Source organism: Phyllobates terribilis, unplaced genomic scaffold (assembly GCF_046119375.1).
Source record: "Phyllobates terribilis strain yellow unplaced genomic scaffold, ASM4611937v1 Scaffold_2__4_contigs__length_985480577, whole genome shotgun sequence".
In the NCBI taxonomy this organism is placed as follows: domain Eukaryota; kingdom Metazoa; phylum Chordata; class Amphibia; order Anura; family Dendrobatidae; genus Phyllobates; species Phyllobates terribilis.
The window spans coordinates 193,791,090-193,816,471 of NW_027362762.1; the positions used below are offsets into that span (position 1 = coordinate 193,791,090).

General features: G+C 41.6%; 1 protein-coding gene across 2 annotated transcripts in view; it reads right to left on the reverse strand.

The window, feature by feature from the left end:
- Positions 1 to 551: 551 nt before the first annotated feature.
- The window catches only part of CS (citrate synthase), a 28,177-nt gene continuing 3,346 nt past the window's right edge, over positions 552 to 25,382 (reverse strand). For both annotated transcript variants that reach the window (XM_073663751.1, XM_073663752.1), the window contains exons 2-11: positions 14,881 to 14,928; positions 14,640 to 14,747; positions 12,005 to 12,070; positions 11,798 to 11,929; positions 11,470 to 11,658; positions 6,809 to 7,008; positions 3,388 to 3,517; positions 3,209 to 3,310; positions 2,914 to 3,123; positions 552 to 2,364 (exon numbers count right to left, since the gene is read on the reverse strand). In XM_073663751.1, coding sequence (XP_073519852.1) covers positions 2,194 to 2,364; positions 2,914 to 3,123; positions 3,209 to 3,310; positions 3,388 to 3,517; positions 6,809 to 7,008; positions 11,470 to 11,658; positions 11,798 to 11,929; positions 12,005 to 12,070; positions 14,640 to 14,747; positions 14,881 to 14,928 — 1,356 coding nt within the window. In that variant the 3' untranslated portion in view covers positions 552 to 2,193. The remainder of the gene's footprint in view (positions 2,365 to 2,913; positions 3,124 to 3,208; positions 3,311 to 3,387; positions 3,518 to 6,808; positions 7,009 to 11,469; positions 11,659 to 11,797; positions 11,930 to 12,004; positions 12,071 to 14,639; positions 14,748 to 14,880; positions 14,929 to 25,382) is intronic.

Consider the following 25,382-nt stretch of genomic DNA (forward strand, 5'->3'; position numbering starts at 1 on the left):
TATTTTGATTAGATTTACAAAAAAACCCCACAAAGATTAGGGCTACTTCAGACAAGTGTGTTTCATGTCTGTGTGCAAAACTGAGCATTCAGACCAGCGGCAGTCAATGGGATAATTCACTTTTTTTTTTTTTTTTTTTAACGACAAGCTGAGAGTCTGCGAGCTTAAATTTACAAAAAAAAAAAAAGCTCATGTCTATTCTGATTTTCAGATCACTTTCAGATTTACCCATTAAACTCAATGGGTGTGTTAAAGAAACGGATCCCAAAGGAGAACTGTCCCATATGGCATCCCGTTTTTAAGGACCATTACAATTTTAAATTGCTAATCTATAAAAGGGATGGCATATACATGCAAAAAAAAAAAAGTCAGACAAACGTATAGCAGATGAACTGAACAGCAAGACAAGAAATATATATATATTTTTTTTCCCTGGGTGAAAAATGGATGATTTTACAGGTGTCCATCTGAATTGAGCCTTTGTGCAATTAACACAATGCAAGTAATTAAAAAGGAAACTGCTTCAAAATGCCAAGCAAACACAGATATGATGTAGTTAATAAAAACATTTATTTTGCATTTATACAGAACAACCTTAAGTCTATTGTGAATCTGAACATCCATCCGTAATTTGCACAGCATTCGCTGGCATGGTCTGCCTGCACGGACAAGAGGGGCAGGAATAGCACACAGGTAGAGGGAGGTGGAGGAGTGTATTATATAGTTACGTTTTACTGATTCCTTTTCTCTAGATGCTTATGGGATATGTCCAGTGCTGCCGAGGAAGATGTCTTTACCAGACGAGTTTTTCCAGGTTTGAAGATATTGCAGTTTGATTGCAAAAGATGATAGCAGCTTAAAGTAATGCTAGATAATGCCAAATAACTTTCTGCTGCACTGTATGTTTTTTTTTTTCCTTCTTGGTCGCTACTTTCTTATTGACATAGTAAAGCCTCATTGAGACGACCATACAACATGGTCTGCGCGCGGACCATGATGCATATACTTGATGCGGGTTTCCTGACCTGAATTTGCCAGCCACATAGGCAAATATGAAGCTGTTAATTCCAGGTTGGGAGACCAGTCAAGTCTGTGCATTGTGGTCTGTACTCGGACTGTGCTTCATGGATGTCTGAATGAGGTTTACTAGCATTTCTAACAAAAATATATAAAAAAACAAACAAACTGGTGAGGATGCAGCATAGAAGAAAAAAAATAAGTCAGTAGCAGCTTATGCAATCTAAAACTACATTGCTGGGAATCTGCTAAGGAAGCAATGACTAAATCCAGCCTTTGACAGAACTGTAGAAGACCTGAATCATCTCCATTGCAGTGGTTGTACCTCTTCGCGCGCACACAAGAAAAAAAAAGAAAAAAAAAAAAAAAACATTCCCACATTCATGACCGATAACCTTGGAAGGCAGGAATCTACACAAAAAACAGCAAATTAAAAGCTTACTTTAAGAAAAGACCAGAACCAGGAAAAAAATATGCACATCCCTGCAGAAAACATGGCTATGCAACAGTTCTTGGTTTTCTGATGAACTCAGAAGGAAACGTTCTCCAAAAACTAATCATTCATAGACCAAGCAGCCAAGCTGGGAGTCCGAGCTGTCCAGGACTGATATGTCTCCCATGAACATTAGTGTAGCAGCACTGTCAAGCTTGTGTGCGCTTTCCCTAACCCCATCTGAAAGGGCCTTAAAGATTTTAAGAGGTGACCTGTGTAAAGTATATAAGGTACAACACCAACTTATAGAGTGATGATCAGATTACTTCTGTGAAGAGGAGACCCTCTGTTAGAGCAATTGCTAAGGCTACTGCTTTTTCACAGTATGAGTGGAGCAGACAAAGGTGCATTGTGTGCATAGGTCCCGAAGGCTATACATCTGCACAGCTGGGTTATAAATAAGTAAAATGGAGGGTACAGGTAACCACTGAATCATGTCTGATCCCTACCGGCAGCACATAAACCTTTCCTGGTGGAGATTGAATCTCTCCAGCAGTGAAGGAAGATGAACAGAATATGTTGTGAAAAGAACGGCTTTCAGCATAAATAATCAGAAGTGTTTTCTTGTCAGCGCTCAGAAGACAATAGGGTGCAAAGCAGTCTGTTGAAACGAAAGGTGTACTGTCTTTAACTTGGCTTTTCATCCAGAAAGGGTGCAGCTTTCCGTATTTCATTTTTTATTTTTAACCAGATTTTGTTCCGACTAGCTGCATGAGGCCTTCTGTGCTCATGGATTTAGGTCTCTCCAGAGGGAACCCAAGTGCACGGCTCCAGATAAGCTGAGACAGGACGCCCAATGCTCTTGACACACCAAAGAGGACTGTATAGTAATTCATCTCCTTCATACCATAATACTGGAGAGAAAAAAATGACAAAAGACAAAATCTTATAATTAATCGTGTCAGGGTAGAGACTGTTGCAGCAGAGGTTAAACAGATGAAGATTGGTTACTTTTGTTAGTGGCCGCTCAGTCTTGGCACAACCATGTGGCCATTAGCAATAAGTAATCACATTATACACATTCCCCTATAATCTGACAGCCATTGCGGACCCAGACCATGGGCTATCTGTGCACCGACACTACCCTCAGGCATTAATATCTCTTGATCTATGACTTAAAGCCATTTCAAACATGCACTGCGCTACCACTATAATAATCCTGTGTGTCTTATAGGGTATTGCAATACTCAGTTATCAGGAGAAATACTACTAGGTTATCTACAGCAACAGACCTGCCACCTTGGCTATAGAAAATGCAGAACTAAAGCGTGACCAGGTCATTACAGGTCACCCATAAGAACCATTTCTTTCTATATATTTACTTGCTGCATACAGAACAAAGATGGAGACTGCAACAAATGTGGCACAGGAGAGTAATCGTTTTAGGTGTGTCCTGTTCTTACCTGTAGGAGGACACCGCTGTGAGCGTCTACATTGGGCCAGGGGTTCTTGGCTTTTCCCTGCTCCAGTAACACATTCGGTACAATCTTATAAAGCTGAGCCACCAGCTTAAACATAGGATCACTGGGAAGATGTTTTAGAGCAAATTCTCTCTGACATGTGTAGCGAGGATCAGTTTTTCTGAGGACTGCGTGACCATAGCCAGGTACCACCTATCATAGAAGATATTAATTAGATGAGTAACTAGATGAAAACTGGACATTTAATAATTTATACATTAAGACAGTCAATACATACCCTGCCAGAATTCAGGGTGTTCCAGATGTAGTCTCTGAGCTGCTCATCTGACACTTCACCACCCAAATCCTTCTGGAGACTTGTTAACCAACCTAGTACCTCCTGTAAGTAAAATTTTTTTTTAAAAACTATACAAAAAACACAGTTTCCCAAGTGTAGTTGTACGATAATATACATACTTGATTGGCCAATCCATGGAGAGGACCAGCAAGTCCATTCATGGCAGCAGAAAAAGACAGGTAAGGATCAGACAGGGCACTGCCAACCAAGTGACTGGTGTGTGCACTTACATTTCCTCCTTCATGGTCACTGGAATAAAAAAAAAAAAAAATAGTCAATCTAAAATAGGAAAAAAAAAAACACAAATGTCAAGTCCCCATTTGTCACCAACCTTATGGAGAATAAGAGAAAGTAAAACTGCCTCTCACAGTACATAGCTAAATACAAAAGCATACAGCAGCACTCTGTAAGCACTAAGGTGTATGCAAACACTGAACATATAAAATCTAAACTGCAATATAGAATATGGCTAGAAGCAAAAATCTGAAGGGAAGGCAGGACCCAGCACTAACGATCTGCCTTAGGGTGTTGTGAAGAGAGCATGTTTGCATACATCTTAGTGCATACAGAGAGCTGCTGTATTCTCTTGTTTGCATGTCATGTAGTCATAGCAGCTTGCCCCTGTTCACACTTGCTTTCTTTTGTTTGGAGGTGCTGGTCTGTCTTTCATTTTTTGCTTACTATTGGAAATGGTGATTTTTGAGTACTCCTCATCAGCCTAGGACTGTTTTTAAATAGTACTGGATCCTATGTGCCTTTAAAAACATGTTTGATAACTAGTAGGTCTAGGATCCTACAAGAAAGAGGTAGTCTTGTTGTGGCTAGTGGGCACACATGAATTGGCCAATTTATGCACCAAGTAACAATTTTATAAGTATATTCTATCTAGCAGTAATTCATACTAAATTTCATATATCCAATGTTTGCATATATCTTGTCACTTATAGAGTGCTGCTGTATTCTTTTGCTTGTATAGAAACCAATTATAGAAGCTGGGATCTGGTCACACTTGTATTATTCTGTCTGGAGGTGGTGGTCAGTGTTTGCTTTTTGATTTTATTTTTTTTTCTGTATACAACTAAAAGTCAAGTGTGTGCAGAGGTTTTCTAACTAAGATCTTGTGTGATGTGGCCCACATACTAATGATCAGGAGATGCCACATTGCCTGGTGACAGTGAGAATCTGTCAATTCTGGACATGCCTTAGGCTGTGTGCCCACGATGCGTTTAAGCGTTTTCGCAGCGGCAAAAACGCTGCAGAAACGCTTAAAAAAACACATGGTAGAAGGCCTGCCATGTTTCCCAATGATGATCCGAATGTGCTGTGCACATGCTGCGGAAATTTCCGCTGCGGATTAGCATTGCGGAAAAAAACTCAGCACTACCAATTATTTTGCGGAAGTGTTGCGTTTTCGCCGCCATTGACTTGCATTAGGCCGCATGGATTACGCATCACAACATAAGTAGATGCGCATTCCATGCGCTCTAATGTGCGGATGGTACCCGGGTCTAGAGGACAGGAGACTCTCCTCCGGACCCGGGTACCAATGAAAACTGTAAAAAAAAAAAAAGAATAAAAAATAAATAAATATATACTTACCTTCTGGCGGCCCGCGGTGCACTCCTCTTTGCTTGGCAGCAGTTCGCGATGGAATGAAGGACCTGCGCTGACGTCATAGTCATGTGACGGGTCACGCGACGCCGACAGGTCCTTCACTAACGCTGCTGGCAGCCGGGACGGAGGAAATCAAGACAGCGCGGGCCATCGGATGGTAAGTATATATTTGTTTTTTTCTTTTTTGACATTCTCTCTGGTCACAGTATATAAATCCATGCCGGTTGCATGGATTTATATAGTGTGACCAAGATGACAAGCACTTTCCAAGTGATGCTAAAATCGCTTGGAAAGCGCTTGACAACCCGCATGCGGAAATGCATGTGAAGAACGCTTCACTTCCGCTTGTCCCTGGCAGGAAAACACATGTACAATCCGCATGCGTTTTTTTCTGCCAGGGAGATGCAGAAACGCTCAGGAAAAAATCCTGAGCATTTCTGCATCGTGGGCACATAGCTTTACACTTCTCTGAAAGTTCTCAAACTTTCTGATCAGTAGGAAAAATTGAGTTTAAGGAGTATTTAGACAGGCCGAAATTCTGTAAATGAACGTTCACAAGAACTTTTAATGCCAACTATCGGCCAGTGTAAAAATGCAGGTAATTACCAGACAAACTGGCAAAACACTTGTTCACTGGGTGATCCGATCTATTATGCTGGCATAAATAGCATCAATATCATTTACACAGTGCAATGTGCTGCAGACATGATTGCCGTGTGGGGACAGAAAGAGCGTAATACCAATCGTTCCGTTCCCATCAGTACTGGTCAGCCTGTGTTATCAGAACAGTAAACGAGCACTGATCGACTTGTACATGGTCAGCTAGCTTGTTAATGGGCCAAAATCACCACTTTGAATGGGACCATTAAATGGCTATTTGCATTTTCATAGATGGATAGCGCTTATAACACACTTTTGCTTACACCTCCTAGGAGACTGACCACTGCTGCTGTCTAAGCTTGTAAGCACTGCACTGAAGCTAGCCGGGAATAGTAGGTAACTGCGTGCTCCCCTGATCCTGGCAAGCTTCAAAGTGGTGCTTACAAGCTCAATAGAAAAGAGCTTATAAGCAATGTGCATGTTCTGCTGCCTAGCGGCAGTGGTTGCTCTCCAAGGCAACGAACTGTAAACAAACAAAAAAAAGTGTTAGTACCTCCAAACGGCTGAAAATTTTAATAAGCAGTAAACTGCAAAATTACTTGCATTTACAAGCACTTTTTCACAATACTCATTTATGAAGATATAGCACCAACATATTCCGCAGCACTTTACAATTAACTTTGTTTTTCCGTCAATATAGTATGAGAGCATGTTTTTAGTGGGACAAGTTGTACTTTTAAATGATCCCATTCATTTGATCATGTGATGCATTGGAGAGCAGGAAAAAAAATTCCAAGTGCAGTGAAATGGTAAATAAAAAAAACACTTAAATCAAATTGCGAACTGCACTTTTTTTTTTTTCTTAACAAGTGTTCAGTATATGTTAAAACTGACCTGGCAATGTGATTCTCCAGGTCAGAACAACTACTTTTTGCACCCTGAGCTGGTGTTTTTATTGATACCACTTTGGGGTAGATACGATGCTTTCATCGCCTCTTATTGCAATGATGCGGCGGCACAAAGAAAGCAATTCTAGCGTTTTGATTTTATTTCGTTATGCCGTTTACGATCAGATTAATTTACTTTATATTTTCATATATCGGACTTACAAACGTAGTGATAGCAAATGTATTTTTTTTTTGTTATTTATATTTTTAAATACAAGTTGCTGGCTATACTTTAGTTGTTGGCTCACTAGTCTGCAGCATACATTCCATGTCAACCTTTGACGAAAATATACACTGTAGTTTGCTAAGAAGTTAAGCCAAATGAAAACTGCACTGGTGCATTGGCCAGCTCTGCTATATCTGTAGAAATCCCAAGTACCTGTGGATGGTGAGATAAAGTCTCATGAGCTCTGTGAACTCTGCATCTGTGTAGCCCAGCATATTGGTGAAATTGTAGGACCAGTCCAGGTTGGAATCTATGGCTCCAATACTACTTCCCTCACGGTAAAGATTACGGTAGATTTTGGCTGCAATGCATGGGAGTTTTGCAATCAGATCCATTGAGTCTTCATAGATCAACTTTAAAGAAAAAAAATGTTTAAAGTATTACAATACAAAAAATGACATACAGCAAGCGAAATAAGTATTGAACACGTAACCAATGTTCCCAAACACACAGCCAAGGAAATTGTCAATTTGTTTCAGAGAAAGAAAATAAAACTGCTAGACTGGCCCAGCCAATCACCTGACCTGAATCCAAGAGAAAATTTATGCAAGGAACTAAAGCTCAGAGTTCATAGAAGAAGCCCACGGGACCTTGAAGAGTGTTTGTGTGGAAGAATGGGCCAAAAATCACACCTGAGCAATGCATGTGACTAGTTTCTCCATACAAGAGGCGTCTTAAAGATGCCATCACCAACAAGGGCTTTTGTACGAAATATTAAATTTCTATATGGGAAAATGGGATTATGAATGTTGTAGTTTGCATGCCCAATTCCCGGTTCAGGCAGCACAAGCGTTAGCTGATAGGTGTGTTGTATGGTCTAATACTGTTCACATAACCAATGACATGACAAAAGATGCAAATGTAAATGATAAAACATCAGTTATCATCGTGAAGGTCACTCCTAGAAGTACTATTGTGGAATGCAAATATCTACATTATATGGAGGTCGGCTACATATCACCAGGGCATCTACATGAAGGTCAAATGGGCAACTGATATAGCAGCACATAAATCCAATGTTCAAATACATTTTCAATACTTTTACCCCATCTTAGGCACTGTGCGCTATAACCGGCATATTCCAAGTTCAATTATGATGCAAAACTGACACCAACTAAGGCCTCAGACATCCGTGAATCACGTATGTGTCGTATTCATCACAGATAGAACATGAACCCATTATAGTGTTCACATGACCATGCTTTTCTGCAGACCAAGAAGACATGCTTGTAATTGATCAGAGTCAGATAAAAATGACCCATTCTAATCACAGACTGCACACGGATAGCACAAGTGTACAGTCCACGTGCTGTCTGCGATTAACATTGGATATGACTTGCAATTTATTTTTTCATATGTGAAAATCACTGATGGTAAAAACTGACACTGACCAAATAAATAATGAAAAATCGGATCAAACACACTGATAAACAGTGAATTAGATTTTTACGTAGGAGAAAACTGAAGCTGTGAGTGAGGCCTTCGGAACAAGTTCATCTCCCCTTCCACTTCTCTAGTGTGAATCTCAACTGCAAAAAATATATATAAAATTTCAATCTTGTTCTGTGAGAAGAGCATTGGCACTGCAGCTGGTCTGTAATAAACAATCCTGCTACTGGATGGGAATTTCTCTCCTGCATATTGTAAGTAACAATTAAAATAGAAGCATGAAAAATCAACAACTGCTATTGATGTGTGAGCCCATGTTAGCGTTTTTTCTGCAAAATGAATTGTGGATGTCTCCTTTTGCAATGAATGGTGACATGTTGATTCTGCTGCGGAAACCGAGCAGTTGTGCTGCAGGAAATCTGCAACGTGTGCATTTAGCCTTAGAATTGGGTTTGTGTTCAGATTGCAGCAGTCATTACATTAAAAATTAACCAATTGTGGCCTATGAAATAGAAACAATTTACACAAGCAGAGGTGGCACTGGCTGTAGAAGAAGCTGTCTTTTCTTGTGAACACATGCAGCATATTTATCCTAGATGTCCAGAGAAATTTCCATGTGTCCTTTATAGAACAGCGTCAAGGAGTTCAGCACAAAGTACGTCAGCCCTCATGCCCAGAGCATACATTAAATACTCTGCATTCCCCGTATGGAGCGTGCACATACAAGCTGATGGGAGGGACTCTACCCCAGACTCCAAGGGCTGGATGACATTGAGAAGTCACATGAGCTCCAGAGCTGGCTCACCTTAACAAAGGGTTTTCTCTGCCAACTCAGCTCTGCATTTATAGAACGGTAAGCCAAAGCAAGCTGAGCACAGGGATCTCCACCTATTCCAGCAGCGTGCTACTGTCCCCACAACCCCACAGCTCTGTGTAAATGTATGACAGATCTGTCACAAAGCCAAGGACATAGATGGGTGGAGAGGAGACACTCATGGAAACTTAGAGCACCTCCTTCATAAACATGACTACAGCGTTGTAGAAGGTGATTCAAGGACACACATGTGACCTTGTGGAGTAAAAACGTAAAGTGTTATATCTGAGGGGACAAATATGAAAAGAAACCATAGTCCTACATTACCATGAAGCAGAGGTGATGCAAAAAAACAGGAAGAGAAACTGCTGCTCTCTGGCAGGAGCGGTCAATGACAGGCACCGGGTACAACAGATGGGTACTTGCCTCTGTTAGCAACTACATGCATTCTTTTTTAAAGTCCCAGATATTCCCCTTAAGAAACTATGGTAAACTGGCACTACAAACAGTTAACAGATGCTGTGGCTTACACCAAAAAAGCAGTATATAGAAGAATAAAAGGTGGTGTGTATCAGACACTAGTCATCACAAATAACTTTACCCCAATAATACTTTACCCCTGAGGAAGCCACATGGATGTGGTGTAACACGTAGGGTCTGATTCCCTCTGCCCCCCACAGGTCCACGTTGTGGACTAACATTGGGGGTTTGCATGGATACTTTATTACTCTAGAAACTAAGTGAATGCCATTATGGTAAGTTTTTTATGCATACAATATGTTCAGTAGCTTTATGAGCACATGATACATATATTTACTTATTTTTAATGTAAATTTAGTTTTATAGACCGATTCATTATGACTATATACAAACCTCTACATTTAAACTATTCTATATGGGGGCTTTTCGATACTATAATCTTGTAAATTGTGATAGGATAACCATGCCTCATTTTAAAGGGGATAACTTTTTCACATTGTGTTTTTGTGTTGTTTTTAAATGATTTTATGTTGGTACACTAGTGCATATGTGTGGAATTAATAAAAACATTTCCTCTAAGAGGCATGGTCTACAGTGTGGGGTGTTGAAGATAAATCTCTAAGAAGGGTCTCACAATATTATTGTGGCTGTGCTTTCTCATTAGAATTACAGCAGCAATTCCTAACATGGTGGCAAATCTCATTACCCAAACATACATCATAGAATCAGTGGCATGAGCCCAGTGCTCAGACTGGAACTGTGGGAATAAGACAGATGAAAGAATATAGCCACAATACCGTCACATGGACCTTCCCACATCTAATGGCCTGCTCGGTTCAGCCTGAACATTACCAGATATGGTGGGTTGTGAATGGATCCTGGTTATTACCACCGACAGTATAAAGAGACAAATGTTGGTGAATGTGCTAGATGTCATTTATGTACAAAACTGGTACAGGGACGACACCCGGTAATGGCAGGATTTTGGCACATTAGTGTGATCTAGGACTGTATTGGCAATAATTATTTGCAGGCAAAGTTTCTCAAATTATATAGCAGTCAGAAAACAATTATTCAGCCGATTGTTTAGTCAGCAACCATCTTGCCCAACTCTCCCATACAGGGACTAAACTTATTTTCTCTGATGAAGCCCCCCCTCAGATTGTTTGGGACATCTGGAAGAATATCTGGAGAAAAAAAGGGGAGCTCTACCATGAGTACTGTATCATACTAACAGTATGCCTCCTGGGACCAGTCATCCGTGGAGCTGTTTTTCATCAGAGACAGGGGGCTCACTCACAATTGAAATGTTGCACCCATGGCCAGGAAACTCCCCAGATCTCAATCCCATTGAGAACATGTGGCTAATCCTCAAAAAGCAGATGGTCAAAAATAGACAAATTGTGAAAACTCTAAGCAATTAGATAAGAATGAGTTGCCATCGGTCAGGATTTGGCCCAGAAGCAGATATCCAGCTGCCAGGAGAAGCTGCAGAATTCTTAAAAAATAAGGGTCAGCCCTGTAAATATTCAGTCTTTACATAAACCTCATTTCTCAATAGAAGTTTAAATACTTATGAAATGCTTATAAATGTACTTCAAAAACCATAGAAACATCTGATTAAAACTGTACAAACACAGAAGCACCAAACTTTGTGAAAACCAACATTTGTTTCAATCTTAAAACTTTTGGCCACAAGTATACACCTCTAATCTAAACTTATATTTTTTTATTCTTATAAAAGAATGCTAAGGGCTGTAGTAAAATTTTCCCCCATGGCTAATGGTTTATATGTGGGAAAGGTTAGCAAAAATGGTGTGAAGAGCATAAGATTCATTTTGAAACAGGCTGCCCCCTAAAGGATGTTCGAGATACGACATGCTTTCAACACAATTTTAATTATATTGGTTCCAAACTTAGAATTTTGAATAGTCCAATAAAGCTACAAAATATCATTGTTTGAAAACATAATTATACTCTATGAATGGCCGACAATTCCCATGGAAATTACAAAAAAAATAATGTATATTAAAATTATAAAATGCAGTATGTGTATAGCATAAGAGTGAGTATCGGGAACACTAGGGTCTGTGTGCACGGCATTCTGAGCCATGGCTGGCCGGATTCTTACCTCCCAGTACTTGGCCTTGTTAACGCCTTCAGCATAAGCCCGAGCAAAGTTGCTCTCACTATTTAGGGCGGTGATTGCAGCGCTGAACTGGGACATGGGATGCAGATTGGTGGGAAAGTTGTCCAACATGGTTACGACGTGTGAGGGGAGAGCAGCTCTCTTTGCCCACTCTTTAGAGAGCCAATTAACCTGTTAATCAGAAAATCCGCAGCAGTGACAAATCACAGTAAAGCATGTATGGGCTGAAGCACTAGTATTGTGACATAAATAAAGCTCGCATTAATGGCTCGATCAGCAGATTGCAGGAAGGTTTTTACAAGAAGCTTACCTGTTCTTGTGAGGGCACCTCCCCGGTGACCAGGAGCCAGAAAAGTCCCTCAGGTAGGGGCTCCGCACCTCCTGGTGCCTTGGGCAGCAGCTTCTGGCATTCAGGGATGCTGTAACCACGGAAGCGGATGCCCTAGAAACAAATATGGCGTTCTGAGTTATAGGAATGAAGCACAATGGTGTAACTCGCTTTGTCTGTAGATCTTACCTCATCAGCATCGAGCACAGATGTTTCATACACTAATCCTTTCATGCCTCTCATGCCTCCATATACCTAAAGAACAGATACAGAAAGAAAACAAGTGGACAGGTTTTTTCATTGCATAAGTTTATTCTAAGAGTCTTTTTACTATTTAATTAACCCCTTAACGCTCCATGGACTTTGAAGCTGGTACAGAAAGAAAACCCGCTGCACACAGGGCAGATGCTGGCTAGAGTAAGAAGCTAGCACTTGCCTTTAACAGCAGCAATCGGCACCCAATGATTGCTGCAAACCTCTTAAAGGGCTCTGTCCATCACTGACAGTGGTATTTAAGCTCCACAATCCTGCCAGGACAATAGTTCGGTTGCCCATCAGCTCCCCTTGAACCATGATTGCCGATAGGTTGCTATGACAGATGGGGCCGGCTAAATGCCCTCGTGTCTGTCATTTGATTTTTTCTGTGGCGTCCAGCCTGTGGTTGGGCATCATAGGAGACTGTCATTTTTACTGTATACAGCTGTATATCGTACGATCGCAGCTTCAAGACCAACAAAAAGTTAAATGTAGAAAAAAAAAAATGTTTTAATATTTTTGTACAAAATTCTGAAGTTTCCTCTTCTATTTATATAGAGCTAACATATTCCACAATGCATTACAATTCAGACAATTTACAGACATTATCGGCACTGTCCCCATTGGGACTCCAAATCTAAATTCCCTATCAGTATGTCTTTGGAGTGTGGAAGGAAACTGGAGAACATGGAGGAAACCCACACAAACATGGGGAGAACATACAAACTCATTGCAGATGTTGTCCTTGGTGGGCTTTGAACCCAGGACCCCAAGGCTGTAGCGCTAACCACTGAGTCACCGTGCTGCCCAAGTTTTGGATGTCATTAAAATAGTAAAGAAACTATTCATGTTTGGAATCTCCATAAAAGTACTGACCTGGAGAATCATGTCAGGTCATTTTTACTGCACAATTAATGTCATAAAAATAAATCAAAAAAACAATGGCAGAATTGTGTCGTCATCCCCACCATTTCACAATTGGATTTTTTTGCCATTTTTTCTTACTTAATGAATGGTATCAATCAAAACTACATCTTGTTCTGCAAAAAAAACAAGTCCTCATATGTCTAGATCAGTGCAAAATAAAAAGTGGCTATATAAAAAAAAAAAAAAAAATTCCAAGGAGGAAAAAGGGTTAAAGCAAACCTATCATGAAAATGCAATTCATTCAATCTGCAGGCAGCATGTTTTAGAGCAGGGGGAAAATTATTATATAGTTTTGTGAGAATAGATTCAGTTTATAACTTGTGTTTCCATAATTTTATCTTTTGCTGTTCCTGGGATTTCCGGTCCAGTGGGCGGTTCTATCAGTGACTGACAGCTGTCTCTGCATGTACACTTATACAAAAGATAGCAGTCAGTCACTGATTGGACCGTCCACGAAACTGAAAATCCCAAGAACAGCAAAGGATAAAATTAATCTTTTCTCACAAAACTATATCAATCTACTTAGTTCCCCTCCCCTTGCTCTATAACATGTGACCATATGTGCAGCATATCCCCAATGTATGCCTTTACTGTGAAGATGTCAGCCTTCTGTCTCAAATATGTGTCAAGATATACCGTATTTTTCGGTTTATAAGATGCACTCCCGCCCTCCCCCCCCCCCACACCAAATTTGGGAGGAAAAAGGGGGTGCGTCTTATATTGCGAAGGTACGGTATTTTACCTGGGGGGCGGCGTCACAGATACAAGAGTTTGGCAGCGGCTGCGGCAGGAGTCGGGTCCCCATCGTCAGAAGAAGGGTTGCTGATTCAGGATGACCTGAGCGGTGGTGGCGGCGCGATGCTGTGGCCCTGGTCTCAGAAGAAGTCGGCGGTGAGCGGAGGTTCCCTATCCCGTACATAGCCCTGCGGTGGGCTTCGGCAAAATGGCCGCAGGAGCATGCGCAGATTGAGATCTTGGGATAGGAGATCTCGATCTTTGCATGCTCCTGCGGCCATTTTTTTCTAAGCCCACCGCAGGTCTATGTACAGGATAAGGAACCTCCACTCACCGCTGACTTCTTCTGAGGACAGGGCCGCATCATCGCCCCACTCCCGTCGCTGCTGCCACCACCACCACCACCGCTCAGGTCATCCTGAATCAGCAACCCTTCTTCTGAGGATGGGACCTGCAGCTTCGAGCGACTCCTGCTGCAAGCCAACCTTCTGAATCTGTGACCCTGGCTCCTGTAACCCCCCGCTCCACCACCGCTGCCCCCCCAGGTAAAACAGATTATAAGGCGCACCATTTTATTAAAAAAAAAAAACAAAAAAAAACATTTTTTCCTATTTTGCACCACTTCATCTGCATTATATATATTATCTTAATACCCTTTGAAAAGGTATGCTGCAGTACTGTTACAATATAAAGAGGATGAAGGGATGTGCATTAAGATGCATATAATGTGGTGGCAACAGGTTATAAAGGGAAAACCTGATGACAGGTTCCCTCTAAAGTTAAGCACCAAGGAGGTTATCACAAAAAAATAAATTAACAAATCTGCCCCCAGTGGGTTTGCATATATAGAACTAAAAGGTAGCCATTAGCCCAAATTAAAATCGGTGCAGATACTTTTCTGGCTTACCATGTCAACGGTGATTTGGCCAATGACGGTCTTCCCATGTTGTTGCTTAAAGTTCTTGATTCTTGCTTGCTCTTTTGGGATGAGGTCTGACAGGACATCTTTAAGGTTCTTTATGGAAACAAAAGAAAAGTTAAAAGAAACTAAGCAGGAAATCCTGGCCGGTGCCAAGTGAGAGTTACCAATCACATTAATAATGTGCCCAAGATCAACCCAACAAGGAAACAAAAGACCTAGGGCTTACCGTGGAAGAGCTGGCATGGCGAGCAGCAACCAAAACACAAGGGGAGTTCTGTTTGGAGAAGAAAGAAGAGATTGTGCCCATTATTCAGCTGTTTGGACAGCAGAGAATGAAAATAACATGCTGTTGCCTGCCAATGTGATTATAAAAAGCAGTCTAGGAAACCCAAGGGATGGGAATGGTCTCCATACACAAATACGTAACTATTCTCTGAGGCATTAGAAATACCTGCAGCTCAACTGCAGCATTTCCCAGTCTCTAATTTCATCCACACAATATGGACCTAAAAAGCCACCTCCCATCTGCTTTGGGGTGCATAGAAGTAAACCTGAGCTGAAGGCAACACAGGTAACCAGGGAAAGACACCTGTAGGTTTCACCCAGCACCACATATGAAACCAGAAGACAACTTGTTAAACTCGCTACATACATATGCTGGACCTGGAGGCTGGGGGAGGGTGCAGAACATCCAGGAAGCCAACTAAAAAGGACTTTTAGAGAAAGTACGCCAATCTGCTGTCAGCGTCAATGTGTCCAACGACCCAGAGTATGTGAAGTACATTAACAGTCTAACTGAAGGTCATGATAGCACAACATGTCCAGATTATTAGTCTATGGGTCTGTTCACATGTGCATGTTTCTTTGTGGACCGAGTGTATGCAATAGTCAAGGATCACACTCCTCCGATCAAGGAGCTTGTGAAAAAAAATGGATTACGGCCTCATTCACATGACAGTGATTTTTCACATTTGCAAAAAACGCTCCAAGTGTCAGTGATTTTGCTTAGTGTGTCAGTTTTTATTATCAGTTTCATTAGGGATTTTCACACATGGAAAAATACACATAAAGCACATACGTGATTCACAAACGTCTGAATGAGGCCCAATGGATAGGAGAAGCTTGATTTTTTGTTTTGCATACTAGAAAAATGGATCTCCCATTGATGGCGAAATGGCACAGGCCAAAACTGCATATAAAAAAAAATAAATAAATGAGCCTTTAGGAAGGTTTTTCTGTGGCTCCCTGCAGTGAACATCTGAAAGGCATTAAAGGGGTTTTCCCACAAGCAAACGTTCATAATCAATAGATCTTGAAATAGTAATAAGTTCCACAATTGAATGTGTTTAAATTATATGTTCCTGTGCTGAGATAATCTTATAAGTGTGCCCCAGTGTAATAGCTGTGTCTGACAGTGTATGGGACATGGTCGGATCATACCACAGCTCCTTGCAAGGAGGGGAGAAAAGAAAAAAAAAAAAAAAGTATACAGACATTACAGCACGGGATCACAAATGATTGATTCCTTTCTTTGATTTAAAACATTAAGAACAGACAGGGAAATGTTTTGCCTCACAGAAAGAATCAGCTGCGATCCCATGCTGTAATAACTGTATACTCTTGCTTCCTCCCCTGCCCAGGAGCTGTGGTATGATCAGACCATGTTCCTGTATGGTCAGACACAGCCATTACACAGGACACAGGAGGGGCACATTTATAAGATTATCTCAGCACAGGAACATTTTATTTAAAACACATCCGATTGTGGAAATTGTTATTCCAAAAGTCTATAGATTAAAATGAACTTTTGCTCATGGGAAAACCTTTTTAAGTGGCTGAGTAACAAGCCATCATTTCTAACAGTGGTAAAAGGCCTTTGAGGAGAACCTTCTCTAGGACAGCACTGACACCAGTGTGTTGTGCCTTTTCAGAAAACTGTCATAGGCGGTTTTACCTATATTAAAAAACAAAACAAAAAACACACAAGTATTTCTTACCTTCCCCAGTTCCAGCGCAGTGTCTCCGCCGTTGCTCAGATCTCTGCTAGTCTGCAGTCAATGAACTCAGTCGCCCTGCCTCGGTATACGGCATAATCCACGGAGCTCACTGACTGTCGGCAGTGCTGTCGTAGTGACACGAATACTGCAGATAAACAAGCAGCGGTGGAGCGCTGCCATTGCACATGGGGAGGGTAAAAAAAAAAAATAGGCTGCAGTAGGAGAAAAAAAAGCGTATGGTATTTCTTAAAACTCCCCGGTCTAGCGCTGATTCTCCATCACGGATGTCACGTTGACTGCACTGCAGCCAATCAGTGAATTCAGTGGCTCAAGCTGTTTACACAGGCAAGGCTGCTGGGCTCTTTGATTGACTGCAGCTCTGTCATTGAAACCTAGGCAGTGGTGGAGAATCAGCGCTGGACCCAGGAAAAGTAAGAAATACTTGTTTGTTGTTTTAATAGGCGAAACAACCTGTGAAAGAAAAGTCTGTGTAGGGACAGCCCCTTTTCAGCAACGTAACAAACAGCACATTGCAGTAATTGGGCCTTTTTCCCCAAACTAACACACTATTATGTCAGTAAGCACATACGTTGTATTAGCCAGCATCTCACGGCATCTCCTGTAAATCAGATCTAAATCAGTCCATATATAGTTAATGCATTTATAGAACCATTTAAAATTTACACAAGTCTCTAGATGCCGCTGGAAATGCCAACAGTAAGATACATGGGATTTTGACCACGTGCACACAACCGGCCTATGTGAGTACACCTTTAGAATAAGCCTAAATGAGACTGATTAAGCCTAACACTCAGCACAGAACGCGGACTGGATACTGAGAGGAAGAAAAAGGTACCTGAAATACCACATGCTTTCATTAGAGAAAAAAAACTGGCTTAGTAAAAGCCAATCTGGTTTTATCCGCAATAGCCAGCATGGGACCGCAGCTTTATCTGATCACACACCCAAAGCTGCCACATATCCAGACACTTGTCAGGTCACATATCAAGCATAACACTGGGACATTTTTTACAGTTATTGCATACATAGATACCACTAGTAGAGAACCAACCACATGTATAAATAAAAAGCACAGAGACCATGGGCACTGCTGGGAGTAGGTGGATGTACCGGTCCTTCTATCAGTGACATGGCCTCTTTCTGAGATTCCAGGATTAGTATGAGATGTATAACATCTCTGCAGACATAGCACGTGGTGTCAGAAATCAGCACAGCCCGAGCCTGTAACCAGGAGAGGACCTCAGCACGGAGCACATTACACAGCCTCCTCCACTGTGGGCCCTATGCACAGCAGTAATATGGCTGTGTACTAAACAACATCACATAGATGAGCAATTTCATAGAGAAAATAATTTGCTGGGTTTCTAGCATCATTTTTTTTCTTTTTTTTACTGTTTTTCCTTGTTTCCCTCTTGTACTGTTGCCATTCTGTGTTACTAGGACTGGGCTCTGGCCAGAATCAGTATCCTTCCCCTTCTGGCAGCAGAGAATGATCTCTACATTTAATAGTGGGGTAACCCTTTTCATCTAGAGATTTTTCATTTTCTTCTGCTAATTTTAGAACATTTACAGCTAAAATATTGTATTATAAATCTGATTAATAAGATGAAATATTCATTTCAAGAAAGTCACTTATATACCACAGATTTATTTTCTACGTATTCTATGACAATCCACCTTTCTACTGAGAAAATTTAGGATTTGGGACAAGCACGCTGTCTATACATTTATGCGTCAGTGTTGGGTCTGATCCACTAATGTGAGTAAAATAAAGAAACATGTGCCCAAAACAGAGGGCTGTGCTATACAGTGTTCAAGTGGGAGCATGTAGTACAGTCGAGGTATCAGTCCATTTGTTAGCTTTATGCTGTAATGGCTACAACAGCACATGTAAAATACACTGTAAATAAGAGGTGGGAAAGACCACACTTTCCATTCTCAAGCATACAATTCCCAGGGAACAGAACATTGTACAGTTTCCCTATACATTAGTACACTGGAAGGATACACGACAGATTTTCCATATGGATTTGCAAATGGATTTACCAATTTGCAATCTCCCAAATCTCACCTACACGTTGGAAAAAAAAAACTGCAGCATAATGTGACTTCCAGTGCAGATTTTCATTCTGCAGCATGTCAATTTAACAATTTTTGCAGTCAATATTCACTCCAGATTTCAAATTTTTGCAATGCAGAAGATGAAATATGTGGCAAGTTCCATCTACATCCATGAAAAATCCACCTGCAATACAGATTTTAATGCAGACTGGTACCAATCTATGGTGGAAAAAGCCTATGTTTGAACATACCCATAACGGGGGTTTCTGCTCTTTTCTTTTACTATACATATGGGCAGAGTGTGCTAGAAAAATAACATTCCTCCTCCATCCACCTGACCAGGTCCCTCACCACTAATTGGCTGCAGCAGCGATGCGTCAACAACAATGGAGGAGAATGAGGGAACTCTTACTACAAACTCTCATCTCTCGGCATCACAGACTTGACCCTATCCTGGATCTCCTCATACCTAACAGACAGGGCATTCAGTGTCTCTCACTCACAAACCACCTCCTCATCTCGCCCCCTATGTGTCGGTGTCCCCCAAGGTTCAGTTCTAGGACCCCTGCTCTTCTCCATCTACACCTTAGGCCTGGGACAGCTCATACAGTCTCATGGCTTTCATTATCACCTCTATGCTGATGACACAGATCTACCTCTCTGGACCCAATATCACCTCCTTACAAACCAAAATCCCACAATGTCCGTCTGCTATTTCATCCTTCTCTGCTAGATTGCTAAAACTTAACATGGACAAAACAGAATTCATCATCTTTCCGCTATCTCATTCAACCCCCCTAACTGACCTATCTATCAACGTCAATGGCTGCCCACTCTCCCCAGGCCCTCAGGCTCGCTGCCTTGGGGTAACCCTGGACTCTGAACTCTCCCTCAAACCACATATCGAAGCTCTTTCCACTTCCTGCTGACTCCAACTCAAAAATATCTCCCGGATCCGCACATTCCTCAACCATGAATCTGCAAAAACACTAGTGCACGCCCTCATCATCTCCCGCCTTGACTACTGCAACCTCCTGCTCTGTGGCCTCCCTTCCAACACTCTCGCACCCCTCCAATCCATCCTAAACTCTGCTGCCCGACTAATCCACCTCTCCCCCCCGCTATTCCCCGGCCTCTCCTCTCTGTCAATCTCTCCACTGGCTCCCCATTGCCCAGAGACTCCAGTTCAAAACCCTAACCATGACATACAAAGCCATTCACAACCTGTCTCCTCCATATATCTCTGACCTAGTCTCCCGCTACATACCCGCACGCAACCTCCGATCCTCAGAAGATCTCCTTCTCTACTCCCCTCTAATCTCCTCCTCCCACAATTGCATACAAGATTTCTCCCGTGCTTCCCCCCCCCTACTCTGGAACTCTCTACCCCAACACATCAAACTCTCGTCGACCGTGGAAACTTTCAAAGAGAGCCTGAAGACCCACCTCTTCCGACAAGCCTACAACCTGCAGTAACCACCACTCCACCAATACCGCTGCACGACCAGCTCTACCCCCACCTACTGTATCCTCACCCATCCCTTGTAGACTGTGAGCCCTCACAGGCAGGGTCCTCTCTCCTCCTGTACCAGTCGCCGTCACATTGTGTTCAAGATTATTGTAATTGTTCTTGTATGTATACCCCTTTTTCACACGTAAAGTGCCATGGAATAAATGGCGCTATAATAATAAATAAAAATAACACCGGTGAGGATCAGTAGGCAATTATGTGTCCACATGTAAAAGAAAGCACTGGAAAAGCTCTTTAAGACCTTCATTCCTGACATGATTTTTATTTCAGTTAAAAATGAAAATAGAGATCTATTGCAGATGTTAGACAGCGTAAAATTTTACCAACAGAAACCTTGACCTCAAAAGGCACGAGCAGGTCTGAAACCGCGCCCATCATTTTACAGTTTCATCTTCCAAAGTACATTTTGTCAGCACAACCTTTAGATATTTCACAACCAACGTCAAAGTAATCTTACTCATCAGTCCATATAATACGAGTAGGAAATACGCTCACATGTACAAACATATACATGCTGCATTCACACTACACAGCTGATGTGCACTAATGTAGCAGGTTGACCATAGTTATTCCCATCTCAGCCCTTGAACCCCATCTCCCTATATCAGCCACAGAAGGGCAGCACTGGGACAACAGCCAGGACTGTGCTATGCCTGTCCTGTAACTCCCATAGAACAAAATAGGAAAGAATAGCTAATTCACTTTAACAGGAGTTTTGGGCACACTAGCGCAGCCTGATTGACCATTTCCAGAGTTCTGCCGTCATGTCACGAGTTATTCCCATCTGGACCATCAATAAGGTGGCCCCAGATGAATGTCGGCTAAACAGTATGGGAAAGTGCTGACTATTTCCTAACAGTTGTTGGGGAAAAGAGGGGTTGGGCATGTTAGATTTCACTATGCCCGATCTTTTGCTTTGCAAATAAAATAAACTGCCACCTGAGGAGTCTGGCAGCAGTTATTTACATCTACAAGTTTGGATGGATGGAAGGAGGGGGTGTAACAGTAATAGATGCCTGCTATCCAAGGTGTATAGGACACCTTTATCATTTCTCTTTACAATACTGGCTCCAGATTATAAAATGAGCAAAAACTGGAACAGCAGGTAAGAGAAACAGATAATCACTTACTACACACACAAACCAATAAGGATGTCACTAAGTAAAAAAGTGACCATCAATTGATATCTGTATGTATATTTGGAGCATTAGGACACTGTTCCCAAACTCAGGGCTCCCAAGCTGTTGCAAAACTACACCTCCAATTAAGCACTGACATAAAGGGCTGCTTTAGGAGAAAACACTGGTCATCTCTGACAACTTTGTGTGTACAACTGCACTACAAAACGTGCCATAGGTATAATGGGTGAGGATTGGTACCTTATACTGTGTAACCATGAAATCTCTTATAAAAATGTAATAAATAGCTAAATGTTAAATTGTGCAACTAGAATTGACTCGCTCAGCAGAATGGTCGCTTTATACTGGTTGGTAAAGTTTCCTATATAACAGTGGTGACAAATGCAGCAGGTTATTCACTCACACACCCACTTGACCTAGAAACCAAAGGCTTGTTACAAAAGCGGCACAAGACAACACCCATCCAATACAATGCATTTACTAACTAGTTCAGAGAGAACTAGCCAACATTTCCAATAACTCACACCTCTGAACATTCAGAACTTCCAACTTCACAAAGTTAATCTGCTCAGAGCCACATCGCTCAACCTCCAGGTCATCCAAGCACAAAGAGGTTACATGGGTTTAACAGATATTACAGTCCAATCCCAATAATCCAGCATCCACACAACCCGACCTGCCTTACTGGGATGAAGGAGTCACTAGAATTTTTCAGATGAGGCAAAAGCCACCATGGAATTTGCAGAGGAAAATTCTTCTCTGCATCCTAAATGATCTATTATTCTATAGTATGCAACACCAACGGTCACACGTTACTTAGTAACGTCACGTGTACCAGCATCATATGACCAGAAATTCTCCCGGGAAGTGTCAGTATATATATTCTGACCATATATAATGTACCAACACTGCATTACAGAAACCTGTAGAAGTAAATATTGAATATGTGCACGCCGGCTAAGTGTTAGATATGCCGACATTGCCCTAGCGTTACATAACAAATGAACCACATGACTCCCTTATCTACCATCACACTGATTGAACTGCAGCCTGATGTTAAGAGCCAAGGGCACATCAGTCAAATATGCTGCTGCATCTGGAGTAACCAGGTGAATATGCAGTCTAGCGAGTCATGTCTGGTACAACCCTAGCAGTTACTGCATACAAAAATTACTCAATCTTGTTTACTAGCAAAATATATAGCATTAACATTTGTATGTAACACTGGTGTAAACCATAAGTGACTCCATTGTGAAGTGCAGTAGTTGTGTACGGTCATGCTATTTTATCGTTTTCTATGTCATTGCATTCGTCTTAAAGAGAACCTGTCACATCTGATAAAACTATTAACTGTAGGTATAGGGTTAATCTGTAGGTTACTGGTTATCATCATTAGGCAGGTGCCCAGCTGCTGTACTGAAAATTCTGCGCCCAGGAAATGAACTTCATTCTTCCCAGGAGCCGCTAGCTTTCAGTCATAGAGGTGCACTGGCGGCTATTCACCGCTTGCAGCACTGTGAGCACGCCCCGGCACTGACTGACAGTTCTGACAGCAGTCTCTGCAGTTCATCAATGCAAAGTGCCAGGGCAGGGTTACGGTACTGGGCTGTAACAGCGCCAGCATGCCTCTATGACTGAAAGCTGGCTGCTCCTGGGAGGAATAAAGGAGCCACACTTTCAATACAGCGGCTGGAGATAAGCTGCCACCAGACAGGTAAGGCAGCAGTTCTCGGATAACAGAGCTTGGCCGAAAAAGTGCTTTTGTGTATGGGAGAGACAGCTGCCAACATAATGACTCCTATTCAAACTTTCATATTTATCTGAAACCGCTCCATGTGGAATGTAACCAATTTTCAGAAGCAGAATTTTCTGCAATTTGTGAATACATCCAAGGAGGTTTTCCCAAAACTGCCATTTATTATCTATCCATAGGAAAGAAAATAAATCTATATGTTGTGCTTAGCGGTCACTGGAGTCCTTAGCCCCCTATCCCTCCTACCAACACGGCTGCAGAGAGGAGGATTGTACATGGAGAGGCAATCCGTTCAAAATCTATAGTTCCATAGACTTTGAATGAAGCTGCTGCACAGCTGTTGAATCGGTGTCCATTTTGGTGGACTCTGAGTTGGTATAAAATGGAATGACTCAGACTCCCAAAATATAATAAATTGGGTACAGTAATAGAATGCAGGATGTGCTGTAATTTTTTTCCATAAGAAAATTGGGAAACTTATGAAATGTCCTATAAATGTCTGTTCCTGATCTAAGGATCTCGGCTTTTAGTTGAGATGAATCTGTGCTGCACTTTAGGTTCACGCTCAGTATTGAGGCCGTGCTGTGGAGTCACAGTCGGAAGTCAGGGAAATTGAGGAGTCGGTAGTTTGGCTTACCAACTCCACAGCCCTGGTTAAAGGGAATGTCCAGGTCTAAACAACTGACCCAATAGACCCCACAATCTCATGACGATGACCTATCACCCAGCACTTAAATAATCAGCTGAAATCTGCTCCGGCAGTGGACAGATGAGAAATAAACTGCAGTACTCAGCAGCAACTAAGTGTGTAGCTGCAGGGTTCTGCTCCATACATTGCTTACATCTGGCTACTGCCAAATCAGCAAATAGGTCAGCAATTGTTTACTCTCAGACAACCTCTTTACAGGGAGTATGTCAGAAGGATCAGGCCTCCTAAACTGGCTATATGGCCATGATGATCATAGGAAAATGAATAGAGTGATATCTGTGATCTAATGATGTCTTATTGCAGAGAAATCCACGTTTTTCTTAGCAAGTAAATTAGCTGATCTATGGGTGGGACATGGATCTCCCCGATAATCTGCCTCCAGAGATTATTTTAAATTAAAGAAGTTTTCAGTGTGAGACAGACAGCCTCTATGCTGTGTGATGTCAGGCAAATGAGTCGTCAGTCACGCAGGAGGCGGTGGCACTGGGCAGGGAATAAAGCTGGAGCGACTGAGGTTTCAGATCTACCGACTAATTTACACATCAATTCAAACTCTGATTCATGAGTAATATACGGATCGGCCATGTAAAGCTACATGTGCATATAAATATTTTGTGGGTTAAAATCCTGTTGATAAATGCCCTTTAAATCCATACTCAGTCACAAACTGTTTGCACTACTAAATTTAACGGATTTGACAAATATCTTTTTATAGGGTTTGCTTGAAACTTGTCTATGAAGTCAGCAAAGAAAGCTCAAAAATAAGAGCTACCTTATATAAAAGGCTGAAACCTTTAGGTCATGAATAACTCCATATCTGCCGAAAAATAGAGACGCATGAAAGTTTCTCTATAGATTAAAATATTAAATGGATATATTCAGTCTATTGTTTGCTAGAGACCATGTCAGGCTGAGGCTAGTCTGGCCAGGGGACTCTACAAAGGGGCTATTGACTTGTAGGAAACATCTATCCTCATCACCAGTAAACTCATAACTTCTACTCTCTACAATCTGTAATTGGCCTTTTTACAATATTAGACACATTACTGAGGTCTCTGTGAAAAGTGGTCAGAGAAGTAGTAACAAATTGTCATCCCCGGAAATCCCTGACCCCTCTACTACTGCACCATTGTATCATATCACCAGTGACGGCTCCAAAAGGGACAGGACGCTGAGCACAGCAGTGCAGTGCTTACTACACAGAAGCTGGCAACAGGCCAAGCTCACCCTCCACCCATTTTCTGACAGTTTTTGATGCATAGGGCTCTTGCTATTCTAGAAAAATACCTCACAAACTATATGAATTAGATATTTCAGCATACACTTTTCAAGACTAGGTTACATATGAAAGCCATCTGATTGGTTGCATGTAGTCCAGAACCGGATATCCTCCATAAACTAAGTCCCATCTAGAGCTTTGCTACAAGTTCTAGTAGCTTTATTTTCCTCTATAGTTAATATATGTAACCAGTACAATATATATTTGGCAATTTGTGCCATCAACTAGCAAAGCTTAT